The sequence below is a fragment of the Capra hircus genome, chromosome 16 (assembly GCF_001704415.2).
Source record: "Capra hircus breed San Clemente chromosome 16, ASM170441v1, whole genome shotgun sequence".
Taxonomy (NCBI): Eukaryota; Metazoa; Chordata; class Mammalia; order Artiodactyla; family Bovidae; genus Capra; species Capra hircus.
In genome coordinates this window covers 19,699,065-19,721,582 of record NC_030823.1, presented here as the reverse complement: position 1 = coordinate 19,721,582, position 22,518 = coordinate 19,699,065, and the positions used below count along the sequence as shown (strand labels likewise).

General features: G+C 40.1%; 1 protein-coding gene across 1 annotated transcript in view; it reads right to left on the bottom strand.

Moving 5' to 3' along the window:
- SPATA17 (spermatogenesis associated 17) overlaps positions 1-22,518 on the bottom strand; it is a 203,092-nt gene that overhangs the window by 169,280 nt on the left and 11,294 nt on the right. Inside the window, exon 4 of the mRNA XM_018059937.1 lies at positions 14,371-14,421. Within this exon, the coding sequence (XP_017915426.1) occupies positions 14,371-14,421 (51 nt within the window). The remainder of the gene's footprint in view (positions 1-14,370; positions 14,422-22,518) is intronic.

Sequence of the window (22,518 nt, the reverse complement as noted above, 5' to 3'; positions counted from 1 at the left end):
AGAAGACTCTTGAGAGTCCCTTGGACTGCAAGGAGATCCAACCAGTCCATTCTGAAGGAGATCAGCCCTGGGATTTCTTTGGAAGGAATGATGCTAAAGCTGAAACTCCAGTACTTTGGCCACCTCATGGGAAGAGTTAACTCATTGGAGAAGACTTTGATGCTGGGAGGGATTGGGGGCAGGAGGAGAAGGGGACGACCGAGGATGAGATGGCTGGATGGCATCACGGACTCAACGAACGTGAATCTGAGTGAACTCTGGGAGTTGGTGATGGACAGGGAGGCCTGGCGTGCTGCGATTCATGGGGTCGCAAAGAGTCAGACACTACGAAGCGACTGAACTGAACTGAACTGAAAGTCTGTGCCAGACTATGGCTCCTCATTAAGCTGAGTTTATTGAAGACCAGTATAGTCTAAGAGTTAATGGATAAGAGAGAGAGCTGCAGTTGAAGAATAGCAGTCCCGATAACTATTTGGTGGGGCTTCTAAAGTTTTAACAAAGTTGGAATCCTCTGTTACTTAATTTTTCAGAGTCCAAAACAGACAAGGTGGAGGTTCAAATACAACCAAATTACAATTTTTGGATCACAAAAATCTATGTGATCTGCATCTTGCAACATCTTATACAGAAATTCATTTTAAATTGTATCAAGAATGGTATTTAATCTGGGGTTATGATGGATGTCAAATTCTGTGTTAACAATAGCAATATGTGAAGACTGCAGCTCAAATATTCACTTATAAGGTGAGGTTTTTCATACTAAGCCATCCAATTCAGCCTACAAGGGGAAGTACGTGACACTGAACTGGGATGTCTCAACATAGTTTTCTACAAATTATCACTAAATTTAGAATTCCCTGAATGGAAGGTGCTACCGTAAAAACATTCATGAATTATCAGGGGAAGGGGTTCAGTTTACCAGAGTGAAAGTAATAAAATTTCCCTAAGAGCTTGGTCTAGGGTTCATATAATAGCTCTCATCCAGATTTTTGAAGAAAGGGGAGGAAGACTAGAAGCAAAGGCAAGACTATAAGTGGCTAGATATAACAGGAATGTGGGTACCAAACCTCCTGGGTTCAGCTCCTAACACTGTCACTAGCTATGTGATGTTGGGGAGGATATCTTTCCAATTTCCCATCTTCCAAAGTGGAATTATAATGATATCCAGAGAGTTGGTCAGAAAGTGAAGAGGAACTAAAGAGGATCTTGATGAAGCTGAAAGAGGAGAGTGAAAAAGCTGGCTTGAAACTCAACATTAAAAAAAAAGAAGATCCTGGCATCTAGTCCCATTCAGTCAGTTCAGTTCAGTCGCTCAGTCGTATCTGACTCTTGGTGACCCAATGGACTGCAGCACACCAGGCCTCCCTGTCCATCACCCAATCCTGGAGTTTATTCAAACTCATGTCCATTGAGTTGGTGATGCCATCCAACCACCTCATCCTCTGCTGTCCCCTTCTCCTCCTGTCTTCAATCATCTCCAGCATCAGGGTCTTTTCAAGTGACTCAGTTCTTCACATCAGGTGGCCAAAGTACTGGAGTTTCAGCTTCAGTATCAGTCCTTCCTATGAATATTCAGGACTGATTTCCTTTAGGATGGACTGGTTGGATCTCCTTGCAGTCCAAGGAACTCTCAAGAGTCTTTTCCAAGACCACAGTTCAAAAGCACCAATTCTTCAGCACTCAGAATCTTTATACCCAACTCTCACATCCATACGTGACTATTGGAAAAACCATAGCTTTGACTAGATGGACCTTGGTTGGCAAAGTAATGTCTCTGCTTTTAATATGCTGTCGAGGTTGCTTATAACTTTCCTGCCAAGAAGTAAGCGTCCTTTAATTTCATGGCTGCAGTCACCATCTACAGTTATTTTGGAGCCCCCCAAAATAAAATCTGACACTGTTTCCAATGTTTCCCCATCTATTTCCCAAGAAGTGATGGGACCAGATGCTGTGATTTTCGTTTTCTGAATGTTGAGTCTTAAGCCAACATTTTCACTCTCCTCTTTCACTTTCATCAAGAGGTGTTTTAGTTCTTCAATTTCTGCCATAAGGGTGGTGTCATCTGCATATCTGAGGTTATTGAGATTCCTCCCGGCAATCTTGATTCCAGCTTGTGCTTCTTCCAGCCCAGCATTTCTCATGATGTACTCTGCATAGAAGTTAAATAAGCAGGATGACAATATACAGCCTTAATGTACTCTTCTTCCTATTTGGAACCAGTCTGTTGTTTCATGTCCAGTTCTAACTGTTGCTTCCTGACCTGCATACAGATTTCTCAAGAGGCAGGTCAGGTGGTCTGGTATTCCCATCTCTTTCAGAATTTTCCACAGTTTATCGGGATCCACACAGTCAAAGGGTTTGGCATAGTCAATAAAGCAGAAATAGATGTTTTTCTGGAACTCTCTTGCTTTTTCCATGATCCAGCCAATGTTGGCAATTTGACCTCTGGTTCCTCTGCCTTTTCTAAAACCAGCTTGAACATTTGGAAGTTCGCGGTTCACGTATTGCTGAAGCCTGGCTTGGAGAATTTTGAGCATTACTTTATAGTGTGTGAGATGAGTCCATTGTGCACTAGTTTGAGTGTTCTTTGCCATTGCCTTTCTTTGGGACCGGAATGAAAACTGACCTTTTCCAGTCCTGTGGCCATTGCTGAGTTTTCCACATTTGCTGGCATATTGAACGCAGCACTTTCACAGCATCATGTTTTAGGATTTGAAATAGCTCAAATGGAATTCTATCACCTCTACTAGCTTTGTTCGTAGTGATGCTTCCTAAGGCCCACTTGACTTCACATTCCAGGATGTCTGGCTCTAGGTAAGTGATCAAACCACAGTGATTATCTGGGTCATGAAGATCTTTTTTGTACAGTTCTTCTGTGTATTCTTGCCACCTCTTCTCAATATCTTCTGGTTCTGTTAGGTCCATACCATTTCTGTCCTTTATTGAGCCAATCTTTGCATGAAATGTCCCTTGGTATCTCTAATTTTCTTGAAGAGATCTCTAGTCTTTCCATTCTATTGTTTCCCTCTATTTCTTTCTACTGATCACGAGGAAGGTTTTCTTATCTCTTCTTGCTATTCTTTTGAACTCTGTATTCAGATGCTTGTATCTTTCCTTTTCTCCTTTGCTTTTCACTTCTCTTCTTTTCACAGCTATTTGTAAGGCCTCCCCAGACAGCCATTTTGCTTTTTTGCATTTCTTTTTCTTGGGAATGGTCTTGATCCCTGTCTCCTGTACAATGTCATGAACCTCCATCCATAGTTCATCAGGCACTCTATCTATCAGATGTAGCCCCTTAAATCTATTTCTCACTGCCACTACATAATCATAAGGGATTTGATTTAGGTCATACCTGAATGGTCTAGTGGTTTTCTCTACTTTCTTCACTTGAAGTCTGAATTTGGCAATAAGGAGTTCATGATCTGAGCCACAGTCAGCTCCTGATCATGTTTTTGCTGACTGTATAGAGCTTCTCCATCTTTGGCTGCAAAGAATATAATCAATCTGATTTCGGTGTTGACCATCTGGTGATGTCCATGTGTAGAGTCTTCTCTTGTGTTGTTGGAAGAGGGTGTTTGCTATGACCAGTGTGTTCTCTTGGCAAAACTCTATTAGCCTTTGCCCTGCTTCATTCTGTACTCCATCACCAAATCTGCCTGTTACTCCTGGTGTTTCTTAACTTCCTACTATTGCACTCCAGTCCCCTATAATGAAAAGGATATCTTTTTTGGGTGTTAGTTCTAAAAAGTCTTGTAGGTCTTCATAGAACTGTTCAACTTCAGCTTATTTTACATTACTGGTCGGGGCATAGACTTGTATTACCATGGTATTGAATGGTTTGCCTTGGAAATGAACAGAGATCATTCTGTGGTTTTTGAAATTGCATCCAAGTACTGCATTTTGAACTCTTTTGTTGCCTATGATGGCTACTCCATTTCTTCCAAGGGATTCTTGCCCACAGTAGTAGATATAATGGTCATCTGAGTTAAATTCACCCATTCCAGTCCATTTTAGTTCTCTGATTCCTAGAATGTCGACGTTCACTCTTGCCATCTCCTGTTTGATCACTTCCAATTTGCCTCAGTTAATGAACCTAACATTCCACGTTCCTATGCAATATTGCTCTTTACAGCATCAGACCTTGCTTCCATCACCAGTCTCATCCACAGCTGGGTGTTGTTTTTGCTTTGGCTCCATCTCTTCATTCTTTTTGGAGTTATTTCTCCACTGATCTCCAGTAGCATATTGGTGACCTACCAACCTGGGGAGTTCATCTTTCAGTGTCCTATCTTTTTGCCTTTTCATACTGTTCATGTGGTTCTCAAGGCAAGAATACTGAAGTGGTTTGCCATTCCCTTTCCTAGTGAACCACATTTTGTCAGTGGTCCCATTCAGTTCAGTTCAGTTCAGTTCAGTTCAGTTGCTCAGTCGTGTCCGACTGCTTGCAACCCCATGAATCGCAGCAGGCCAGGCCTCCCTGTCCATCATCAACTCCCGGAGTTCACTCAGACTCATGTCCACTGAGTCAGTGATCCCATCCAGCCATCTCATCCTCTGTCGTCCCCTTCTCCTCCTGCCCCCAATCCCTCCCAGCATCAGAGTCTTTTCCAATGAGTCAACTCTTCGCATAAGGTAGCCAAAGTACTTCATGGCAAATAGATCAGGAAACAATGGAAATAGTGACAGACTTGATTTTCTTGGGCTCCAAAATCACTGCAGATGGTGACTACAGCCATGAAATTAAAAGACACTTGCTCCTTGGAAGAAAAGTTATGACAAACGTAGGCAGAATATTAAAAAGCTGAGATATTACTTTGCCAACAAAGGTCCATCTAGTCAAAGCTATGGTTTTTCCAGTAGTCATGTATGGATATGGCAGTCGGACCATAAAGAAGGCTAAATGCTGAAGAATTGATGCTTTGGGACTATGGTATTGGAGAAGACTCTTGAGAGTCCCTTGGACTGCAGGAGATCAAACCAATCAATTCCTTTAGTCAACCCTAAAGGAAATCAATACTGGACATTCATTGGAAGGTCTAATGCTAAAGCTGAAGCTCCAATACTTTGGCCACCTGATGTGATGAGAAAACTCATTAGAAAATAAGACCCTGATGCTGGGAAAGACTGAAGGCAGGAGAAGGGGACAACAGAGGATCAGATGGTTGGATGGCATCACTGGCTAAATGGACGTGAGTTTGAGCAGGCTCTGGGAGTTGGTGATGGACAGGAAAGCCTGGTGTGCTGCTATGTCCTTGCAAAGAGTTAGACACAACCAAGCAACTGAAAAAAAGAAAAGAGAGTTGATCATTTCAGGAAATAGTTTAAAATATTTAAAATACTTAGGTGCCTGGAGAGCAGTAACTGGTAGGCAATTGCCAAGTCTTAATGTTGCGCAGTGGTAAAGAATCCGCCTGTCAATGTGAGAGCCACAGGAGACGTGGGTTCAATCCCTGGGTCAGGAAGGTCCCCTGAAAAAGGAAATGGCAACCCATTCCAGTATTCTCTCCTAGAAAATTCCATGGACATGGAGCCCAGTGGGCTACAATCCATAGTGTCACAAACAGTCAGACAGAACTAAGTGACTGAGCATACGTGCACATCATTATTATTTACCAATGGTTCTCATTTACTAAGATTTGGGAATATGTGGTATTGCAAGCTCTTTCCTCAGAGACATATAGCTCTCACTGGCAGTTGGTTTGACTAAAGTATACCCAAGTTATCTACTATATCCATTCATGCTCGGGTAGTAAGTATGAGAATCTGGAACCATTCTATTGCAGAAATGGGGACTCAAAGACACAGTTGAGGCTAAATGGATGTATCCCTAGAAATGGAAGAATTATCTATATGTGCCATTTCATACAATAGGCTTCCCTCTAGATGGGTTTAGCGAGTAAACAAAAGCTACAGAGAAGCAAAAAATTCTGGATGTCACAAACTATAAATCAAAGTACTGGAGAAAAAGGACAAGTAAAAGACCTTTAGGACAGATGAAACAATTCCACTAAATAGCACTTTTTTTAAAACTACATGTGGGTATTTTTAAGTGGTGTTTCTACACATAAAGTAATATTGCTGTTCATCTTTATATTAGTACTATTATTAGAACACTGATTCTCTGAGTCGCCTGTTTGGAGGGTCTGAGGTGACACCCTAATGCTTAAGTCAAGGTTCACTAGCATCTGAAATGGAGGGTCAATTCTATAGTCTGTGAAAAGATACACTATCATACATGTAGATGAACCAGAGAGAGAAAGAAGTTGAGCAAAGGAATCAACTCAGACATTTGCATAAGATACTAAAAGCTGTTCAGAGAGCAAGAACTGAAAAAGAAAATGTTGGAGGACAAATCTGAATGAGACCCACAGTGGAGTAGACGAGATGCTGGAGGAAATGCAGAACCCTAATCTGGAGTAAATTCAAATTAAAGACCAGAAAGGCAATAAAGTGGCGCATGGAGAAACACGAGGAATAGGGCCCTGGGAGCTAAGATAAAAATTTACTGACCAAGTTATTGCTGTATTAATTGACTGTCACTGGCCAAGCTGCAAATCAGCAGCAGGGGTTTTGTACAGGCACAGTGTGGGTGCTAATAGCAGGAGATATCATAGCAGACCTCCTCCAAGCCTGTAAGTCTTATAACACTTTGGCAAGGTCCCAAAGCTCATGAGACTTTCCATTCACATTTGAATTACACTGACCAAATATTACCTTCCTCTGTGCAGTTTACCTACACCACCTAGCCTAATCAAGCACTCAAAAAAGCCTTAAAGATCTCCCAGTAAGGGCTTAAATAATTTCCAACAAGGCCACCAAGGGACTTATACATGATTTTTTGTCTTTTAAAGAGTACTTGAAGCAAACAGTTTTTGTTTTTGTTTTTACTCCTTGTTTAAAAAAACATGAGCCAATATTCATTGATTTATTCAGGCCATTTATTTAAACACCTAGTATAAGCCAGGAACTGTAGATTCAAAGACTAAGAAGATAGGATCCAGGCCCCAAGGGATGTACAGTGTGTGGGGAGTGGATACAGGCCTGTAAATTAGTAAGGATGATAAACTGTTACAGGTTCTATAACAGAAGTATGTTGATGGTAAAACAGGGACATAAGAAAAGAGAGTGATCAATTCTACATGGGTAGGGGGATCGTAAAGTCTTTAGAGAAAAGGTGACCCTTTAAAAAATAAATGCAGCAAATTGAGATATGAATAACTATGTCATTAACAATCACATATATATAATTTATTCTTCATTATACAAAAATGACATCTATTTAGGAATGGATAAGCCACAAATGAAAATTTTGAATTCCTTCTCTTTTCAGAAATGCTCCACTGGCCTCTCACAATTGAATATAATTTGTCATGCTTGGAGTCAATAGTCAATACATAATTTGCAATTGACTCAGTATATGAAGCAGAGTAAGACAAAAGTTTTTTTTTTTTTAATTTTCTACTATATGATTTAGGTGCATATATGAAAATAAACCTGTATGAGTATTATTGGCCATATATATTTTCTGTAGTTATCAGTTACTCTTAGAAATTCTTCCTCCTGTACACTTACTGTCACCCATATTTAAATTATTTAAAGGGTAACTCTTTTGAGCAAAATTATTTGGTAGCTTATAAACTGAAAAGGCAGAGTTGTAGAGATTAGAAGTAAAACTTCAGCTGCTGGTATCCAGTTAGGGTTGTAAGCTTCGGATGTGTACAACATAGAAGGTACGTGGACCACACGTTGGTCTCTTTAGCCTCTCACTCCCACAGAGAGCAAAATTTTCCGAGCACTGTCTTGCAAAGAAATCCACTTACAAATAGATGTGCCCATGTCCACTTACAAATAAGTTCAGTTCTGGCCATGTGATCGTCTCATGCTAAAAATAAATCTTTGTTAGGCAGTCACACCAGCCTCTATGCAAGTGAGCCTTAGTCCTGATTCCTCGTTACCAAGTTACCAAATTGACTCATCCAAATCTCTGAAGGAAGTCTTTGAACGTCTTTGCAGAGAGGAGTTTCTATTTCAGATTTCCCACAGTAGTATTTACACACTCTGCAGAGCCTCGCAAGAATTCCTCAGTGTCTTCAGTGGATCATTTCACCCTCTACGTAATGCTCAAGTTTTCCTTCCTTTCACTTAATGATCACTGCATTCCCACCTTTACTCTTATCTCCTGGAATGTGTCAAAAAAAAAAAAAAGAAAATCTGGACATAGCCAGGAGAGACTTGACTTGAAAGAATTACTGCAAGAAACTGGGGGTGAATGACTCCTGCAGGAGATGGAGGTGGACTATTGAGACACGGAGACTCTTTGGCCATAACAATTGCAAGCATGGCGGAAATTAGGCAAAAAGAGTTTTTCTTTTATAAGAAGGTGTGAACATGGCTGGGAAGAACCTGATATGGGCAAGTGGAAATGAAAGGGTGGCATAATCAGATAGCAGATCAGAGAATGCTTTACCCCAAAGCCCATTTTTACGAGGAGGAACTAATGAGACTCCATGTGCTGACTTTAGTCAAGGGCCCTGGGAGAACGGGAGAAGCTTACCCACAGCTTGGTTAATGAACCTGTTTTTTTCCAGTTGATCACTGGGGACAAACAGTTCAGCTAATCAGTTGTGAGGTGAAGGAGCAATTTGGGGACTGTGTCTGGCTTTGTTATGAGTGAACAAGGGAGCATCTGTACCTCTTATCTAAGTCATGTGGGAAAGGGTGTTTTTTTTTTTTGGTTTTGTTTTTTTTTTTTGCAGTAAGCTGCTTCTGAAACACAAGAGTTGGGGGGCAGGGGGGCAGGTGCATTCAAGTTTGCTGTTTTCTAAGATCACAGGAACAAGGCACAGTTCAATATCTTCCACTGATATTAATCAAAGAAAAGGTGAGACTGGGCAATGAATGCTATCAGGAGTAACTGAACAGGATACTATGGGGCCTTCATGGAAAAGAACCTCACCCCATGTCCACCAACTGCCTCTTATTTATAGAAAAACTCTAGTTTTCTAGGCCGTCCCTGAATTTTGAAAGAGTACATTTAATCAGAGAAGTGAGAAAATGCAGAAAGAAAGGAAAATGGTCAATGGTCAAGTAAGATATTAATAATAATTGTTTAGCCACTAAACAAAGTCAAAGAACTTTAGCTCCTCCTCTAGGATTATAGCTAATATTCCAAGCCGTGCCCTTGGCTGTTTTGCAGATGCTGAAACCCCCACCAGGTGGAAAAAGTGAACTGTATACTGCCCACAAGCATGGAGACCCCAGACCCACAGACCCGCTGGACCTGGAAAGTTTTCTTGACTCCCAATTACCTCACCAATAACCAGAAGAATGTCCAGGCAGAAGAATGTCCATGAGCTGACCATCCTCCCCATAATTCCCCACCCTCACACTGTCCTTAAAAACCTTTCCCTGAAAGCCTTCAGGAAGTTTGGGCCTTTTAAGCACTAGCTGCCTGGACTCCTTGCTTGGTTCCTGCAGTAAACACTGTACCTTCCTTTACCACAACCTGGTGTCAGTAGATTAGCTTCACTATCTGGGGGCAAGTGGACCCAAGTTTGGTTTGGTAACATTAGGAAATACAGATTTTAGTATGATGTTCAGTTCAGTTCAGTTCAGTAGCTCAGTCGTGTCTGACTCTTTGCGACCCCATGAATCGCAGCACGCCAGGCCTCCCTGTCCATCACCAACTCCCGGAGTTCACCCAAACTCACGTCCATCGAGTCAGTGATGCCATCCAGCCATCTCATCCTCTGTCGTTCCCTTCTCCTCCTGCCCCTAGTCCCTCCCAGCATCAGAGACTTTTCCAATGAGTCAACTCTTCTCATGAGGTAGCCAAAGTACTGGAGTTTCAGCTTTAGCATCAGTCCTTCCAAAGAACACCCAGGACTGATCTCCTTCAGAATGGACTGGTTGGATCTCCTTGAAGTCCAAGGGACTCTCAAGAGTCTTCTCCAACACCACTGTTCAAAAACATCAATTCTTCTGTGCTCAGCCTTCTTCACAGTCCAACTCTCACATCCATACATGACCACTGGAAAAACCACAGCCTTGACTAGATGGACCTTTGTTGGCAAAGTAATGTCTCTGCTTTTGAATATGCTATCTAGGTTGGTCATAACTTTCCTTCCAAGGGGTAAGAATCTTTTAATTTCATGGCTTCAATCATCATCTATAGTGACTTGGAGCCCCCCAAAATAAAGTCTGACACTGTTTCCATTGTTTCCCTATCTATTTCCCATGAAGTGATGGGACCAGATGCCATGATCTTCATTTTCTGAATGTTGAGCTTTAAGCCGACATTTTCACCCTCCTCTTTCACTTTCATAAGAGGCTTTTCAGTTCCTCTTCACTTTCTGCCATAAGGGTGGTGTCATCTGCATGTCTGAGGTTATTGATATTTCTCCCTGCAATCTTGATTGCAGCTTGTGCTTCTTCCAGCCCAGTGTTTCTCATGATGTACCCTACATAGAAGTTAAATCAGCAGGGTCACAATATATAGCCTTGACGTACTCCTTTTCCTATTTGGAACCAGTCTGTTGTTCCATGTCCAGTTCTAACTGTTGCTTCCTGACCTGCATACAGGTTTCTCAAGAGGCAGGTCAGGTGGTCTGGTATTCCCATATCTTTTAGAATTGTCCACAGTTGGTTGTGATCCACACTGTCAAAGGCTTTGGCATAGTCAGTAAAGCAGAAATATACGTTTTTCTGGAACTCTCTTGGTTTTTCCATGATCCAGTGGATGTTGGCAATTTGATCTCTGGTTCTTCTGCCTTTTCTAAAACCAGCTTGAACATCTGGAATTTCACGGTTCACATATTGCCAAAGCCTGGTTTGGAGAATTTTGAGCATTACTTTACTAGCATGTGAGATGAGTGCAATTGTGTGGTAGTTTGAGCATTCTTTGGCATTGCCTTTCTTTGGGATTGGTATGAAAACTGACCTTTCCTAGTCCTGTGGCCACTGCTGAGTTTTCCAAATTTGCTGGCATATTGAGTGCAGCACTTTCACAGCATCATCTTTTAGGATTTGAAATAGTTCCACTGGAATTCCATCAGCTCCACTAGCTTTGTTCGTAGTGATGCTTTCTAAGGCTCACTTGACTTCACAGTCCAGGATGTCTGGCTCTAGGTGAATGATCACACCATCGTGATTATCTTGGTTGTGAAGGTCTTTTTTGTACAGTTCTTCTGTGTATTCGTGCCGCCTCTTCTTAATATCTTCTGCTTCACTTAGGTCCATACCATTTCCGGCCCTTATCGAGCCCATCTTTGCATGAAATGTTCCCTTGGTATCTCTAATTTTCTTGAAGAAATCTCTAGTCTTTCCCATTCTGTTCTTTTCCTCTATTTCTTTGCATTGATCACTGAGGAAGGCTTTCTTATCTCTTCTTGCTATTCTTTGGAACTCTGCATTCAGATGCTTATATCTTTCCTTTTCTCCTTTGCTTTTTGCTTCTCTTCTTTTCACAGCTATTTGTAAGGCCTCCCCAGACAGCCATTTTGCCTTTTTGCAGTTCTTTTCCATGGGGATGGTCTTAATCCCTGTCTCCTGTACAGTGTCAGGAACCTCCGTCCATAGTTCATCAGGCATTCTATCTATCAGATCTAGTCCCTTAAATCTACTTCTCACTTCCACTGTATAATCATAAGGGATTTGATTTAGGTCATACCTGAATGGTCTAGTGGTTTTCCCTACTTTCTTCAATTTAAGTCTGAATTTGGCAATAAGGAGTTCATGATCTGAGCCACAGTCAGCTCCCGGTCTTGTTTTTTGTATAGAGCTTCTCCATCTTTGGCTGCAAGGAATATAATCAATCTGATTTCGGTGTTGACCATCTGGTGTTCAGTTCAGTTCAGTTCAGTCGCTCAGTCGTGTCCGACTCTTTGTGACCCCATGTATTGCAGCACTCCAGGCCTCCCTGTCCATTATCATCTCCCGGAGTTCACTCAGACTCATGTCCATCGAGTCCATGATGCCATCCAGCCATCTCATCCTCGGTCGTCCCCTTCTCCTCCTGCCCCCAATCCCTCCCAGCATCAGTCTGTTCCAATGAGTCAACTCTTCGCATCAGGTGGCCAAAGTACTGGAGCTTCGGCTTTAGTATCATTCCTTCCAAAGAAATCCCAGAGACGATCTCCTTCAGAATTTTGGATCTCCTTGCAGTCCAAGGGACTCTCAAGAGTCTTCTCCAACACCACAGTTCAAAAGCATCAATTCTTCGGTGCTCAGCCTTCTCCACAGTCCAACTCTCACATCCATATATGACCCCAGGAAAAACCATAGCCTTGACTAGACGTAATCGGCAAAGCAATGTCTCTGCTTTTGAATTACTATCTAGATTGGTCATAACTTTTCTTCCAAGGAGTAAGCGTCTTTTAATTTCCTGGCTGCAGTCACCATCTGCAGTGATTTTGGAGCCCAAAAAATAAAGTCTGACAGTGTTTCTACTGTTTCCCCATCTATTTCCCATGAAGTGATGGGACCGGATGCCATGATCTTCGTTTTCTTAATGTTGAGCTTTAAGCCAACATTTTCACTCTCCTCTTTCACTTTCATCAAGAGGCTTTTTAGCTCCTCTTCACTTTCTGCCATAAAGGAGGTGTCATCTGCATATCTGAGGTTATTGATATTTCTCCCGGCAATCTTGATTCCAGCTTGTGCTTTCTCCAGCCCAGCGTTTCTCATGATGTGCTCTGCATAGACGTTAAACCAGCAGGGGGACAGAATGACTCAGAACGCTGCCTTCTGCGTGCTTTGGACTGGTGTGGGTTTCTTAGACATGCCTGTTGCTGCTGTTGTTGTTTAGTTGCTCAGTTGTGTCGGATTCTCTTGTGACCCCATGGACTGTAGCCTGCCGGATTCTTCTGTCCATGGCATTTCCCAGGCAAGAATACTGGAGTGGATTGCCATTTCCTTCTCCAGGGGATCTTCCTGACCCAGGGACTGAATCTGCGTCTTCTGCATTTCTGGCAGATTCTTTACTACTGACTGCCTGGGAGGCCCTAGACATGCCTAGTCAAGGTAAAAGGAATCTTACCGATTCCAGTCAGATGTGAATTCAATACAAAATTTGGGGCTAAATAATAAACACAAGAATGTGTTTTTCTAGCCCTGACTCCTGTGCCTCTGTCTCTGGGAACCTTTGAGCCTCCCATCATCATTTGCTTTAGATTCTCTGTTATCTATTGCTTTTTACTTTATAGGCGTATCTAACAAAGGTGCATAAAAAAGAAAAAAACAATCTAACATTATTTTAAGCTCAGAAGTTAAGCCTTTAGCAAAACTGTACAGAGAATTAGGCTCTCCTAAATTCCCAGACTCAAGCATTCCTGTTAAAAGAGGAAAACCATTACTGTATTTCTAAGAGAGGTAAATATAGCCCTGTGCACCTAGAGTTTCTCTTCTGGCTCAGGAGAAGCAACAACAACAAAATCTACTTTTTCCTCTTCTTTTTTTCCCCCTTAAACTACGGAAACACAGAGAGGTAGACAGATATTGGAGATCGCCCCTGGGCTGGGCTCCCATACAGTCACACTTGCAATAGAAAGCCCTTTCCCAAAGCAGTATAAGTCATCAAAATAATGCAAATTTAACTGCCTTAGTACAATACAGGACTTTCAGAGAGAATTTGCAGATCTTGCTTCACCCAAAATAAAATCCATTATGAGTAGAAACAAGAATTAATAGATCAATGAAAGAGAATATGAGAAGGTAAAATTAAAACATGGGTTTTAAGGACATTAATGAAATTCACCTAAGTAATTTCCCCATTTATAACAGCTTCACAACTAAACTATTATCATACTGTCTGATACAAAAGAAATAATACTTTTGCTGTGGCTCTTCCCCAAATCTGTACAGAAACCAAGGAAGCTTCATAATCACAAAATTCAGCTTCTTATTAGGCAAGTAACACATAAAAATGAACACAGAAATGACAGAAATAAAACGTCTAAGCTGGAAACTGACTTTATTACTGTGAAATCATATGAATAATTTCTAATTGATTTGTATTGGGCAGGAACCTTACATTCCAGAAGCATGCTTGTCTATTTATCACAATATTCTATATGACATATGGAAACTAATACATTGCTTCATTAATATTTACAGTCTTTCTCTAGTCATGGCTCAGAGATATTTAACATTCTAAAACATAAGCATTGATAATTAAGTGTTTTACATTTTACTCTAATTTTTAATACTGCCAAGACTATTTAGTATAACTAACTTTTTAACTATGTACTCTTTTCTCTCTTTACCATTAGCATATCAATCAAATTTGCATTATTCTGGTTTGCTCATTTTATTAAAAGCGAATTCAGGGCACAATTGACTTTTCATTTGTTTAACAAGTGAAGAAATATTTACCCTGACAGCCATTGCATTGTAGAGATTCATCTTCATAGTGTAATATGCTAACTGTGAATCAAGAAAAAAAAAGATAGCATATATTTTAGTTTTACACAAAGACAATGCAGCCTATTTTTACATATAAAACATAAGAATCTTTATACATAATACATACTAAGAGTCCTAGGCTTAGAAAAATGAAATCAAACTTTGTATTGAAGAGATAGGCTTCCTAATACATAATGCAGGCTTAACCAGAAAAATCTATGGTAGTCAAACTAGGAGCTAATGGAGATATATGATCATAAAATGCTCTCCGCTGAGTTTGATAATCAATGGTGCTCTACTGAGAATAGAATAACAAAGCAGAAATATTCACAAGTGCTGGTGACACGTAGTATTGTATGATTTATTCACTGGGGTTCTTTTAGCCAAAACTCACAGAAACATAAAAGGAATTCATATTTCAAGACGTCTGGTTTAATGAAAAATTCAAAGAAATGCTGTCTTCAGTCGAAATCGTTCAAGGATATGGATGCAGTGATGGAACAAAATTGTGCCTTCCAACCATCTGTACAAAATGTTATGTACTTAGCTGCCTCCTGAGTAATCCTTGGGAATTTTCTTTTATTTAATATTCATTTTAACACCATAAAATCATAAATACAATGATATCATGTTATAGCAAATCCCCTGATATAATGAAGACTTCCTAAAGCCTTGGTTTCTTTCTGGTACAGACACATTTATCTATTCATATACAAATCTCTGTGACAGTAAATATTTAGCAACAGAGCTTATTTCAATGAAAATATTGCTTTAAATAAAACTTTCACATCTGTTCTTTCCATTAAAAAGATATAATTAACATAATTCATGACAGTACAATAAACATTGAAATACATTTATTTTTCCACACAAAATATAGCTTCATCCATTTTTATTTAATCAATACTGATCAGAATAATAGAACTTGAGCCTGGATAATAGTTGTGAGGTTTCAGCAAAAATCAGAGGTAAGTGTCCTACCCTTTCATATAGGGGTTTTCTCCCCTGCAACAAACAGGAATTCATATAAAAGGGTTTCACTGTAATTAGTATTGTTTGAATTGCCTGATCTGATCCAAAGCAAATTGTCTGTGGAGAGCAGCAGGGCTGGATTATTTATCAACAGTCTGAGCAATTAGGAAACAGTTGGCTGCAATATGTTATTTACAAATGAACACAATGATGTTCCTTCATTTTAAATTCTCTTTCTTCCTTATAGCAGGCATGGCATAATTCCTGGTGTTTGAGGTGAATTTAAAATATTTACTTAAATATAGCATTTCCACAGGGCAAATATAGCCATTAAATATTTTTATACAAAAGAAACACATTGGAAGCTTTATGTTTGAAAAAGTTGGGTTCAGAAATGATATTATTTATCTTTTTTCATGCTCTTCTTCAGTTAGCAGCAGGGAGCTTTCAAGCCACAGCCCTGAGTTCAATTCCTAACCTTGCTCTTACCCGCTGGGTAGCTTGAACATGGTACTTGAAGTCTCCCAGTCTCGATTTCTATCCTCATAAAATGATACATCACCTACTTCACGGAGTTGTTGTGAAGAATAAAATGAGATAAAGTATTTAAGGCGCAAAGCTGATGGTCATTAGGAAAGGGATTGTCACGGTTATACATTTTGTGGCTCAAAGTATATAATTTAACTACAAGTAAAATTCCAAAGAGGCTTCCCTTGTAGCTCAGTCGGTAAAGAATCTGCCTGCAGTGCAGGAGACCCAGGTTCAATCCCTGGTTTGGGAATATCCCCTGGAGAAAGAAACGGCAACCCATTCCAGTATCCTTGCCTGGAAAAATCTCATGGACAGAGGAGCCTGGTGGGCTGCAGTCCATGGGGTCACAAAGAGTCAGGCATGACTGAGCGACTAACACGTACTTACTTAAAATTCAAAAAGGTATAAGAAGTTAAATTTTATTCCGAATGAAGAAGAGAGAAATGTTTGAACCTAAAGTTTAACTGGTGGCTCAGAGGTTAAAGCGTCTGCCTCCAATGCGGGAGACCCGGGTTCGATCCCTGGGTCGGGAAGATCCCCTGGAGAAGGAAATGGCAACCCACTCCTGTATGCTTGCCTGGAGAATCCCATGGACTGAGGAGCCTGGTGGGCTGCAGTCCACGGGGTCACAAAGAGTCGGACACGACTGAATGACTTTACTTACCTAAAGTTTAACTAATTTTATATTTAAAAGGTAGAAAAGTACTTTGATTCTAAATTATCATTCTTATATGAAGCCCAGATTGATGTTACATTTATTCTCAATTTTTAGCCCAGATGCTTGAGATGAAACACAGCATTTGAACACTGAATTAACCACTTGTTCACTATATTGGCTTTGTTATGTCACCTAGCTCAATTTTTACAAGGCTTCTAAAATTTTTTCTGGAAGTCGTTTTCCTTTAAAAGCAATTTTCTGAGTGCTTAATATCCATGTGGACCTTTCAGACAGGGCTACTATTTGATGGGAATGGATCTGTGATATTGATGGGAGCATATTTCGTATTTGAGTTTCTTTTTTTTCTATCAGGTGAATTACAGCGTGGAGTGAGGGTGGGGATAAATGAGAAACACTCTCTTACAGGTAAGTGATATTCAAAACTCATCATATCAGGTCCCAATTTTGTTCTCCAATTATCTCTCACCATTGTCGTTTTGTAGTCGCTAAGTCATGTCTGACTCTTTGCAACCCCATGGAGCCCTCCAGGCTCCTCTGTCCTTGGGACTCTCCAGGCAAGAATACTTGAGGGGGTTGCCATGTCCTCCTCCAGGGGATCTTCTTGACTCAGGGATGGTACCCAGGTCTCCTGCACTGGTGGGCAGATATTTACCACTGAGCCACAGGGAAGCCCATCTCTCACCAGGCCACTCCTTGAAACCTCAATCTGATAAAATTATTATCTTTTCTTCACTTCCACACTCACACTACTCCCTTTGCCTGAAACATCTTATCATTCTTTTCTAACTGATCAAATTCTCTGTTTTTCTTGCAAGCATTTACAGGAGAAACCACCTTTTCTCCCCTACTCCAAGAAGCAGCTGGCATTCTCTCAGCTCCAGTGGATACCTACCTGCAAAGCTGTTCAGACCAGGAGGAAGTACTCCTGGAAAAACCACAACCACAACAAAAACCCAAAGAAAAAACAAACAAAAAAATCTCTGTTAACTCTCAAACTTATTACATTTGTTGTTTTCCCTCCATTTTTGGAGTTGTCAATCCTCCTTGGGTACACGCTTCCTTTCCTCCATGTCGCCTCCCTGCCCTGCTCCAATAAACCAAGCAAAAGATCTTACTCTTTACAACTCCAGCTGTTACCTTGAGACTTTTCAAATCCATGTATCCACAACACACACAAATACTTGTTCTCACAACTGCCCCTCTTTCTCAGTCCCAATGCTGTCCACTTACTTTCATAGCCATGTTCCAGACTCTGGGAACTAGATATGTTCCACCTCTTAAGTCTTAAACTCAGCAAATTCTCCTCCTTAAATCCCCGATGCCTTAATTTCTAATAAAGGTTTTTTCCATCTAGTTTAGACAGACCTAGGACAGGTACTTCCTCTTCCTCAGTTTCAAGTTTCTTTTTCACATATTTTTATATACAACAGCTATATTGATATTTTGCTACATAAACATACCATAAATTAAACCATCTTTTCTGTTACTGTTGAGCCTTTAGGTTGGAGGCCAGGAAAATCTGAGTTTCAAATGCTCGATCATTTTCAAAAACAGAAAGTAATGCATATTTATAATAAATTTAAGTGATGTGTGTGTATATGTGTGTGTTTGTATGTTCTGTTGTGTCCGACTCTTTTGTGACCCCATGGGCTGTAGCCCACAAGGCTCCTCTGTCCATGGGATTTCCCAGCCAAGAATACTGGAGTGGGTTGTCATTTCCTCCTCCAGGCGATCTTCCTGACTCAGGGATCAAACCCACATCTTCTGCGTCTCCAGCACTGGCAGGCTGGTTCTTTACCACTGAGTACCCGAGAAGCCTCAATTTGAATAATGCATCTACATAAACCTGACCAGATCAACCGGCTTTATTTGCTAGGCCAGGCAATACAGTGGGACTATCTGCAGCAAAGAGATGACACTGGAAATTTGAGAAGCCATGCACATATGGATAACAGATCTGGGGAGCCTGTGCCTTTGTTATTTTCCACATCAGCGCCATCCTCATTTTATAATTTTGAGTATGATCATTAAAATGATTTATTATCAAATAATCGTGAGTATTTTGTGCATATGCTTTTCCTTGTTCACTGGCCACTGATAGCAATACGGTTATTATCAACAGCTGATTGTTAAAATAACCTTTCTTCTTCCACCACACACAAAAAATTAAAAGCCAATTATATTGCTTCTCAAAGTTAATATATCTTTAAAAGCAAGTAAACTAAACTTATATTCATATAATTATAATGAAAATGTTAGTAAAGTTTTAAATTAATATTAGGAAGTCAGAGTCTTAAGTTATCCGGTCTTTCATATTTAAAATGCCAGATCCTGAGGGGGAAAAATAGATTATGTTTCAGCTTTCTGCTCTAACATTAAAGAGAGATAAATGTTGCCTTAATGTATAACTGACTTGAAAGCCCAGATTTGTAAAATGAGTTAGGCTATATATGGTACTTTCATTCATCTAATGAAAAGAAATAAAATATCTGTACAAGCAACCATGTCAATCTCACCAGTTTTAAAAATAATGACCAAAATTTTATGCATTTTTACTATCTATTAAAAAACAAACCTGCTGGTATTTATCATGACATCACATAATGAGAGTCGACAGTAGATGATATCCTTTGTTCCATTTAAAGCTAACAGAATTTTTCTATTTTTACTTTTCTAAATATTAATCAAATACAAAAACTTCGTAAGAAGAACAGTAAAATGATAAGAAGTATATACGGATTGTGAGCGTTTGGGCAATAACATTATTTTTATAATTTGGAAGATAATCTATTTTTTAATGAAGTTATTTTTATAAATTAAATGGTTCTATCATAGGTTAGTAATATTACTTTAACAAAAAGTTATAATCAAGTTCTGTTAATATGGTGGCCATATATGTTATTTACTGAATGAGCTCAATTTAAAAACATAACATTGAGCTGTTTAAATCTATAGTTTTATATATATATATATACACACATATATTTATCTCATGACAATGTATATAGAATTACTCATGTATATTAGGATAGCTGCTTTCAGAGTGTATACTTGATATTAAACACAATATAAACTATGTAATGGCAGAATATGGGTGGGCTTCCTATAGGTGGCACTAGTGGTAAAGAACCCACCTGCTCAATGCAGGAGACATAAGACATGCGGGTTCGATCCCTGGGTCAGGAAGATCCCCTGGAGGGGGACACGGCATCCTACTCCATTACACTTGCCTAAGAATCCCATGGACAGAGGAGCCTGGAAGGCTACAGTCTACAGAGCTGCAAACAGTTGAACACAACTGAAGTGACTTAGCAGGAATGGTAAGAGGAAATTGAAAAGGATAACAAGATGTATACAGTTGTCCTGTATAGGTTATATTGGTGAATTCACTCAGATAACACTCAAAGTGCTAGTTTTCCAAAAGAGACAGATGATATATTTCAACATTATTCTGGTACTATCATCTACAGAAATGACTGTATTCATGTCACCATTTATGAAACAAAACAAGGAGTGGTAAAGACGGGCTACTTAGAACGTTATGCAGTTGAAAACAAGAAGGGCACCAAAACAGTAGGACCAGTCGAGTACCCAGTGGGATGAGCAGGCTGCAGGGAAGCCACAGCAGGAATCCAGCAGGCCTGAGCACACACACCGGGTGACTGGAAATCCACTGTTAACGGAAAAGAAGAGTCAGAGCACATCCTTATCAACAGGGAAGATTTTCAAGGTTATGAATCAATAGTCCTCAGTTCTCCAGATGGACAAATTTGGGTTATGCGGCCAGATAAAGCATTATAAAAGTCAGCAGGAAGACCTGAAATGGAGATTGAAAATTAAAATAAACAAAATAAGCTGTCATCCAGGAAGGAAAAAGGAATCAAATCACAAAGGAAAATTGAAACGGTTCTGTTATGTCGGGTCAGTGAGGGAATGATAGTGGAGAATGCATAACACTTCAGGACTGGATAAGTCAGCTGGTGTTCCTTTGAAAATTATTTAAAAGCTGGATGGAAATATTTTGGTATAGTAGAATTTTAAGGGAGAATTTTAAGGTTCTGTCTAAAAATACAAAACCCATCTAAAATAGAGATCCTAGGATTTCTGACTTTCCACAATTTACTTTCCGTTTGACCTTTGCCACATGTGAGACTGTTGATAACTCCAAGATTTCTAACAGGTTTCTCCTTTGGTTCCTGTGATATTGTGTCTCTGCTTTTCTGTTTATTATCTACCTATAATTCCCTTCCTCTACCTAAATCCTACTAATGCATTCCATAAGCCTCAATTCTTGGCCCTCTGCTCTACTGTTCAGATACTTTTCCATCAGGTAGAAAATCCTGCCATCTTATACTGATGGCTCTAAAACCTTTATCTCCAGTTCTGACTCTTCAGCTAAAAGTTCTCTTTAATAAGCATTTGTTCAGTGCTAATTATAATGTGCCAGCCACTCTGCTGAGAGATAGCAAAGTCGCCTTACAAGATACCACCACATGGAGGTGTCCTAACATCATCAGAGACTCAAAATCTCAGAATTTCATTTTGTAAAAGCTTCACTGAATGTCCAACTCAGAATGTTTTCTTATCAACATCCATGCTTTTGTTGTCATTACAATCATTAATCAGCTTTGCTGAGAAAAAAAAGAAAGAATGCAGCCATTTCAGTAGCTTATAAAACAAAATGCTTATTTCTCACTCACATTACCTGTGGGCTAAGCTTCCCTGTGGCTATGGTCCACAACACATGGCTTAGCCCAAAACCAATGCAATGGGGAGGAATCACTCCTTTACAAGGAAGGGGATAGGGAAGAATTTTTGGCACACATGAATACTACCCACCTGCTGTGTTGGCCATAGTGAGGTCTCCAACTTATGTCCCTATGAGTAATTACTTTATCCAGTTAGCAAAAGATTCTGCAGGCTTTCTATATAACATTTACTGTGATCGTTTGAGATATAATAACTAGAACAGTCATTGCCTCTCAGGAGGTCCCAGTCAAATGAGAGACGTCAGTAAACAACCAGATCACAGTGACACGAACACCTACAGGAGCAAAGCCTGAGGAAGGCACACCTCCTACCATTCCACGCTCAACCTCAGGAGATCAGGGAAGGATAATCTTTCAGTAAAGTCCTGAGGCATGAGTAGGCATTCAGACCAATAGGAAGCAGTCAGAGTGAAGAAGGGCATCCAGGCAAAGTAAATAGCATTTGCAAGAAGCCTGTAGGGCACAGCATAACTTAGCAACGGCAAATGGTTTATTTACAATGTTATGTTAGTTTTAGGTGTGCGGCAAGGTGCATCAGGTATGCATACCCATATATCCACTCTTTGTTTAGATTGTTTTTCCCATAAATAGGTCATTAGAGAGTATTAAAGTAGAGTTCTCTGTGCTATACAGCAGGTTCTTATTAGTTATCTCTTTTATATATAGTAGTGAATAGAGTATATTTGTACAGATGTAGCAAGAAGTAAGGGTAAATAAGAAGGGATCATGAGACAATGAAAATCCACCATGTCATGTCAAAGAGTGTGAATTTTACAGTGTTCTACGATGAGGACTGTAGGCATGGGAGTAAAATTACTCTTGATTCCTAGTTTAGGTCGGAATCAAGAGACTTTTCTGAGGGACAATGCCAAGCAGTTGATGACTGAAAGGAGACAGAAGGTGGGGAAAAGAGTGTGGCGAAGAGTCGAGAATGAGATTGGATTTCTGGCTGAATGGCTGTGCCATTTACTTGAATAAAGGTATACAGAAGGAGGAATAACTTTGGAGTGCCTCAGGGACCTCCAGAAAAAGATTTCTAGAAGGTAGGTAGCATAGGCAATGGCACCCCACTCCAGTACTCTTGCTTGTAAAATCCCATGGGTGGAGGAGCCTGGTGGGCTGCAGTCCATGGGGTCGCGAAGAGTCGGACACGACTGAGCGACTTCA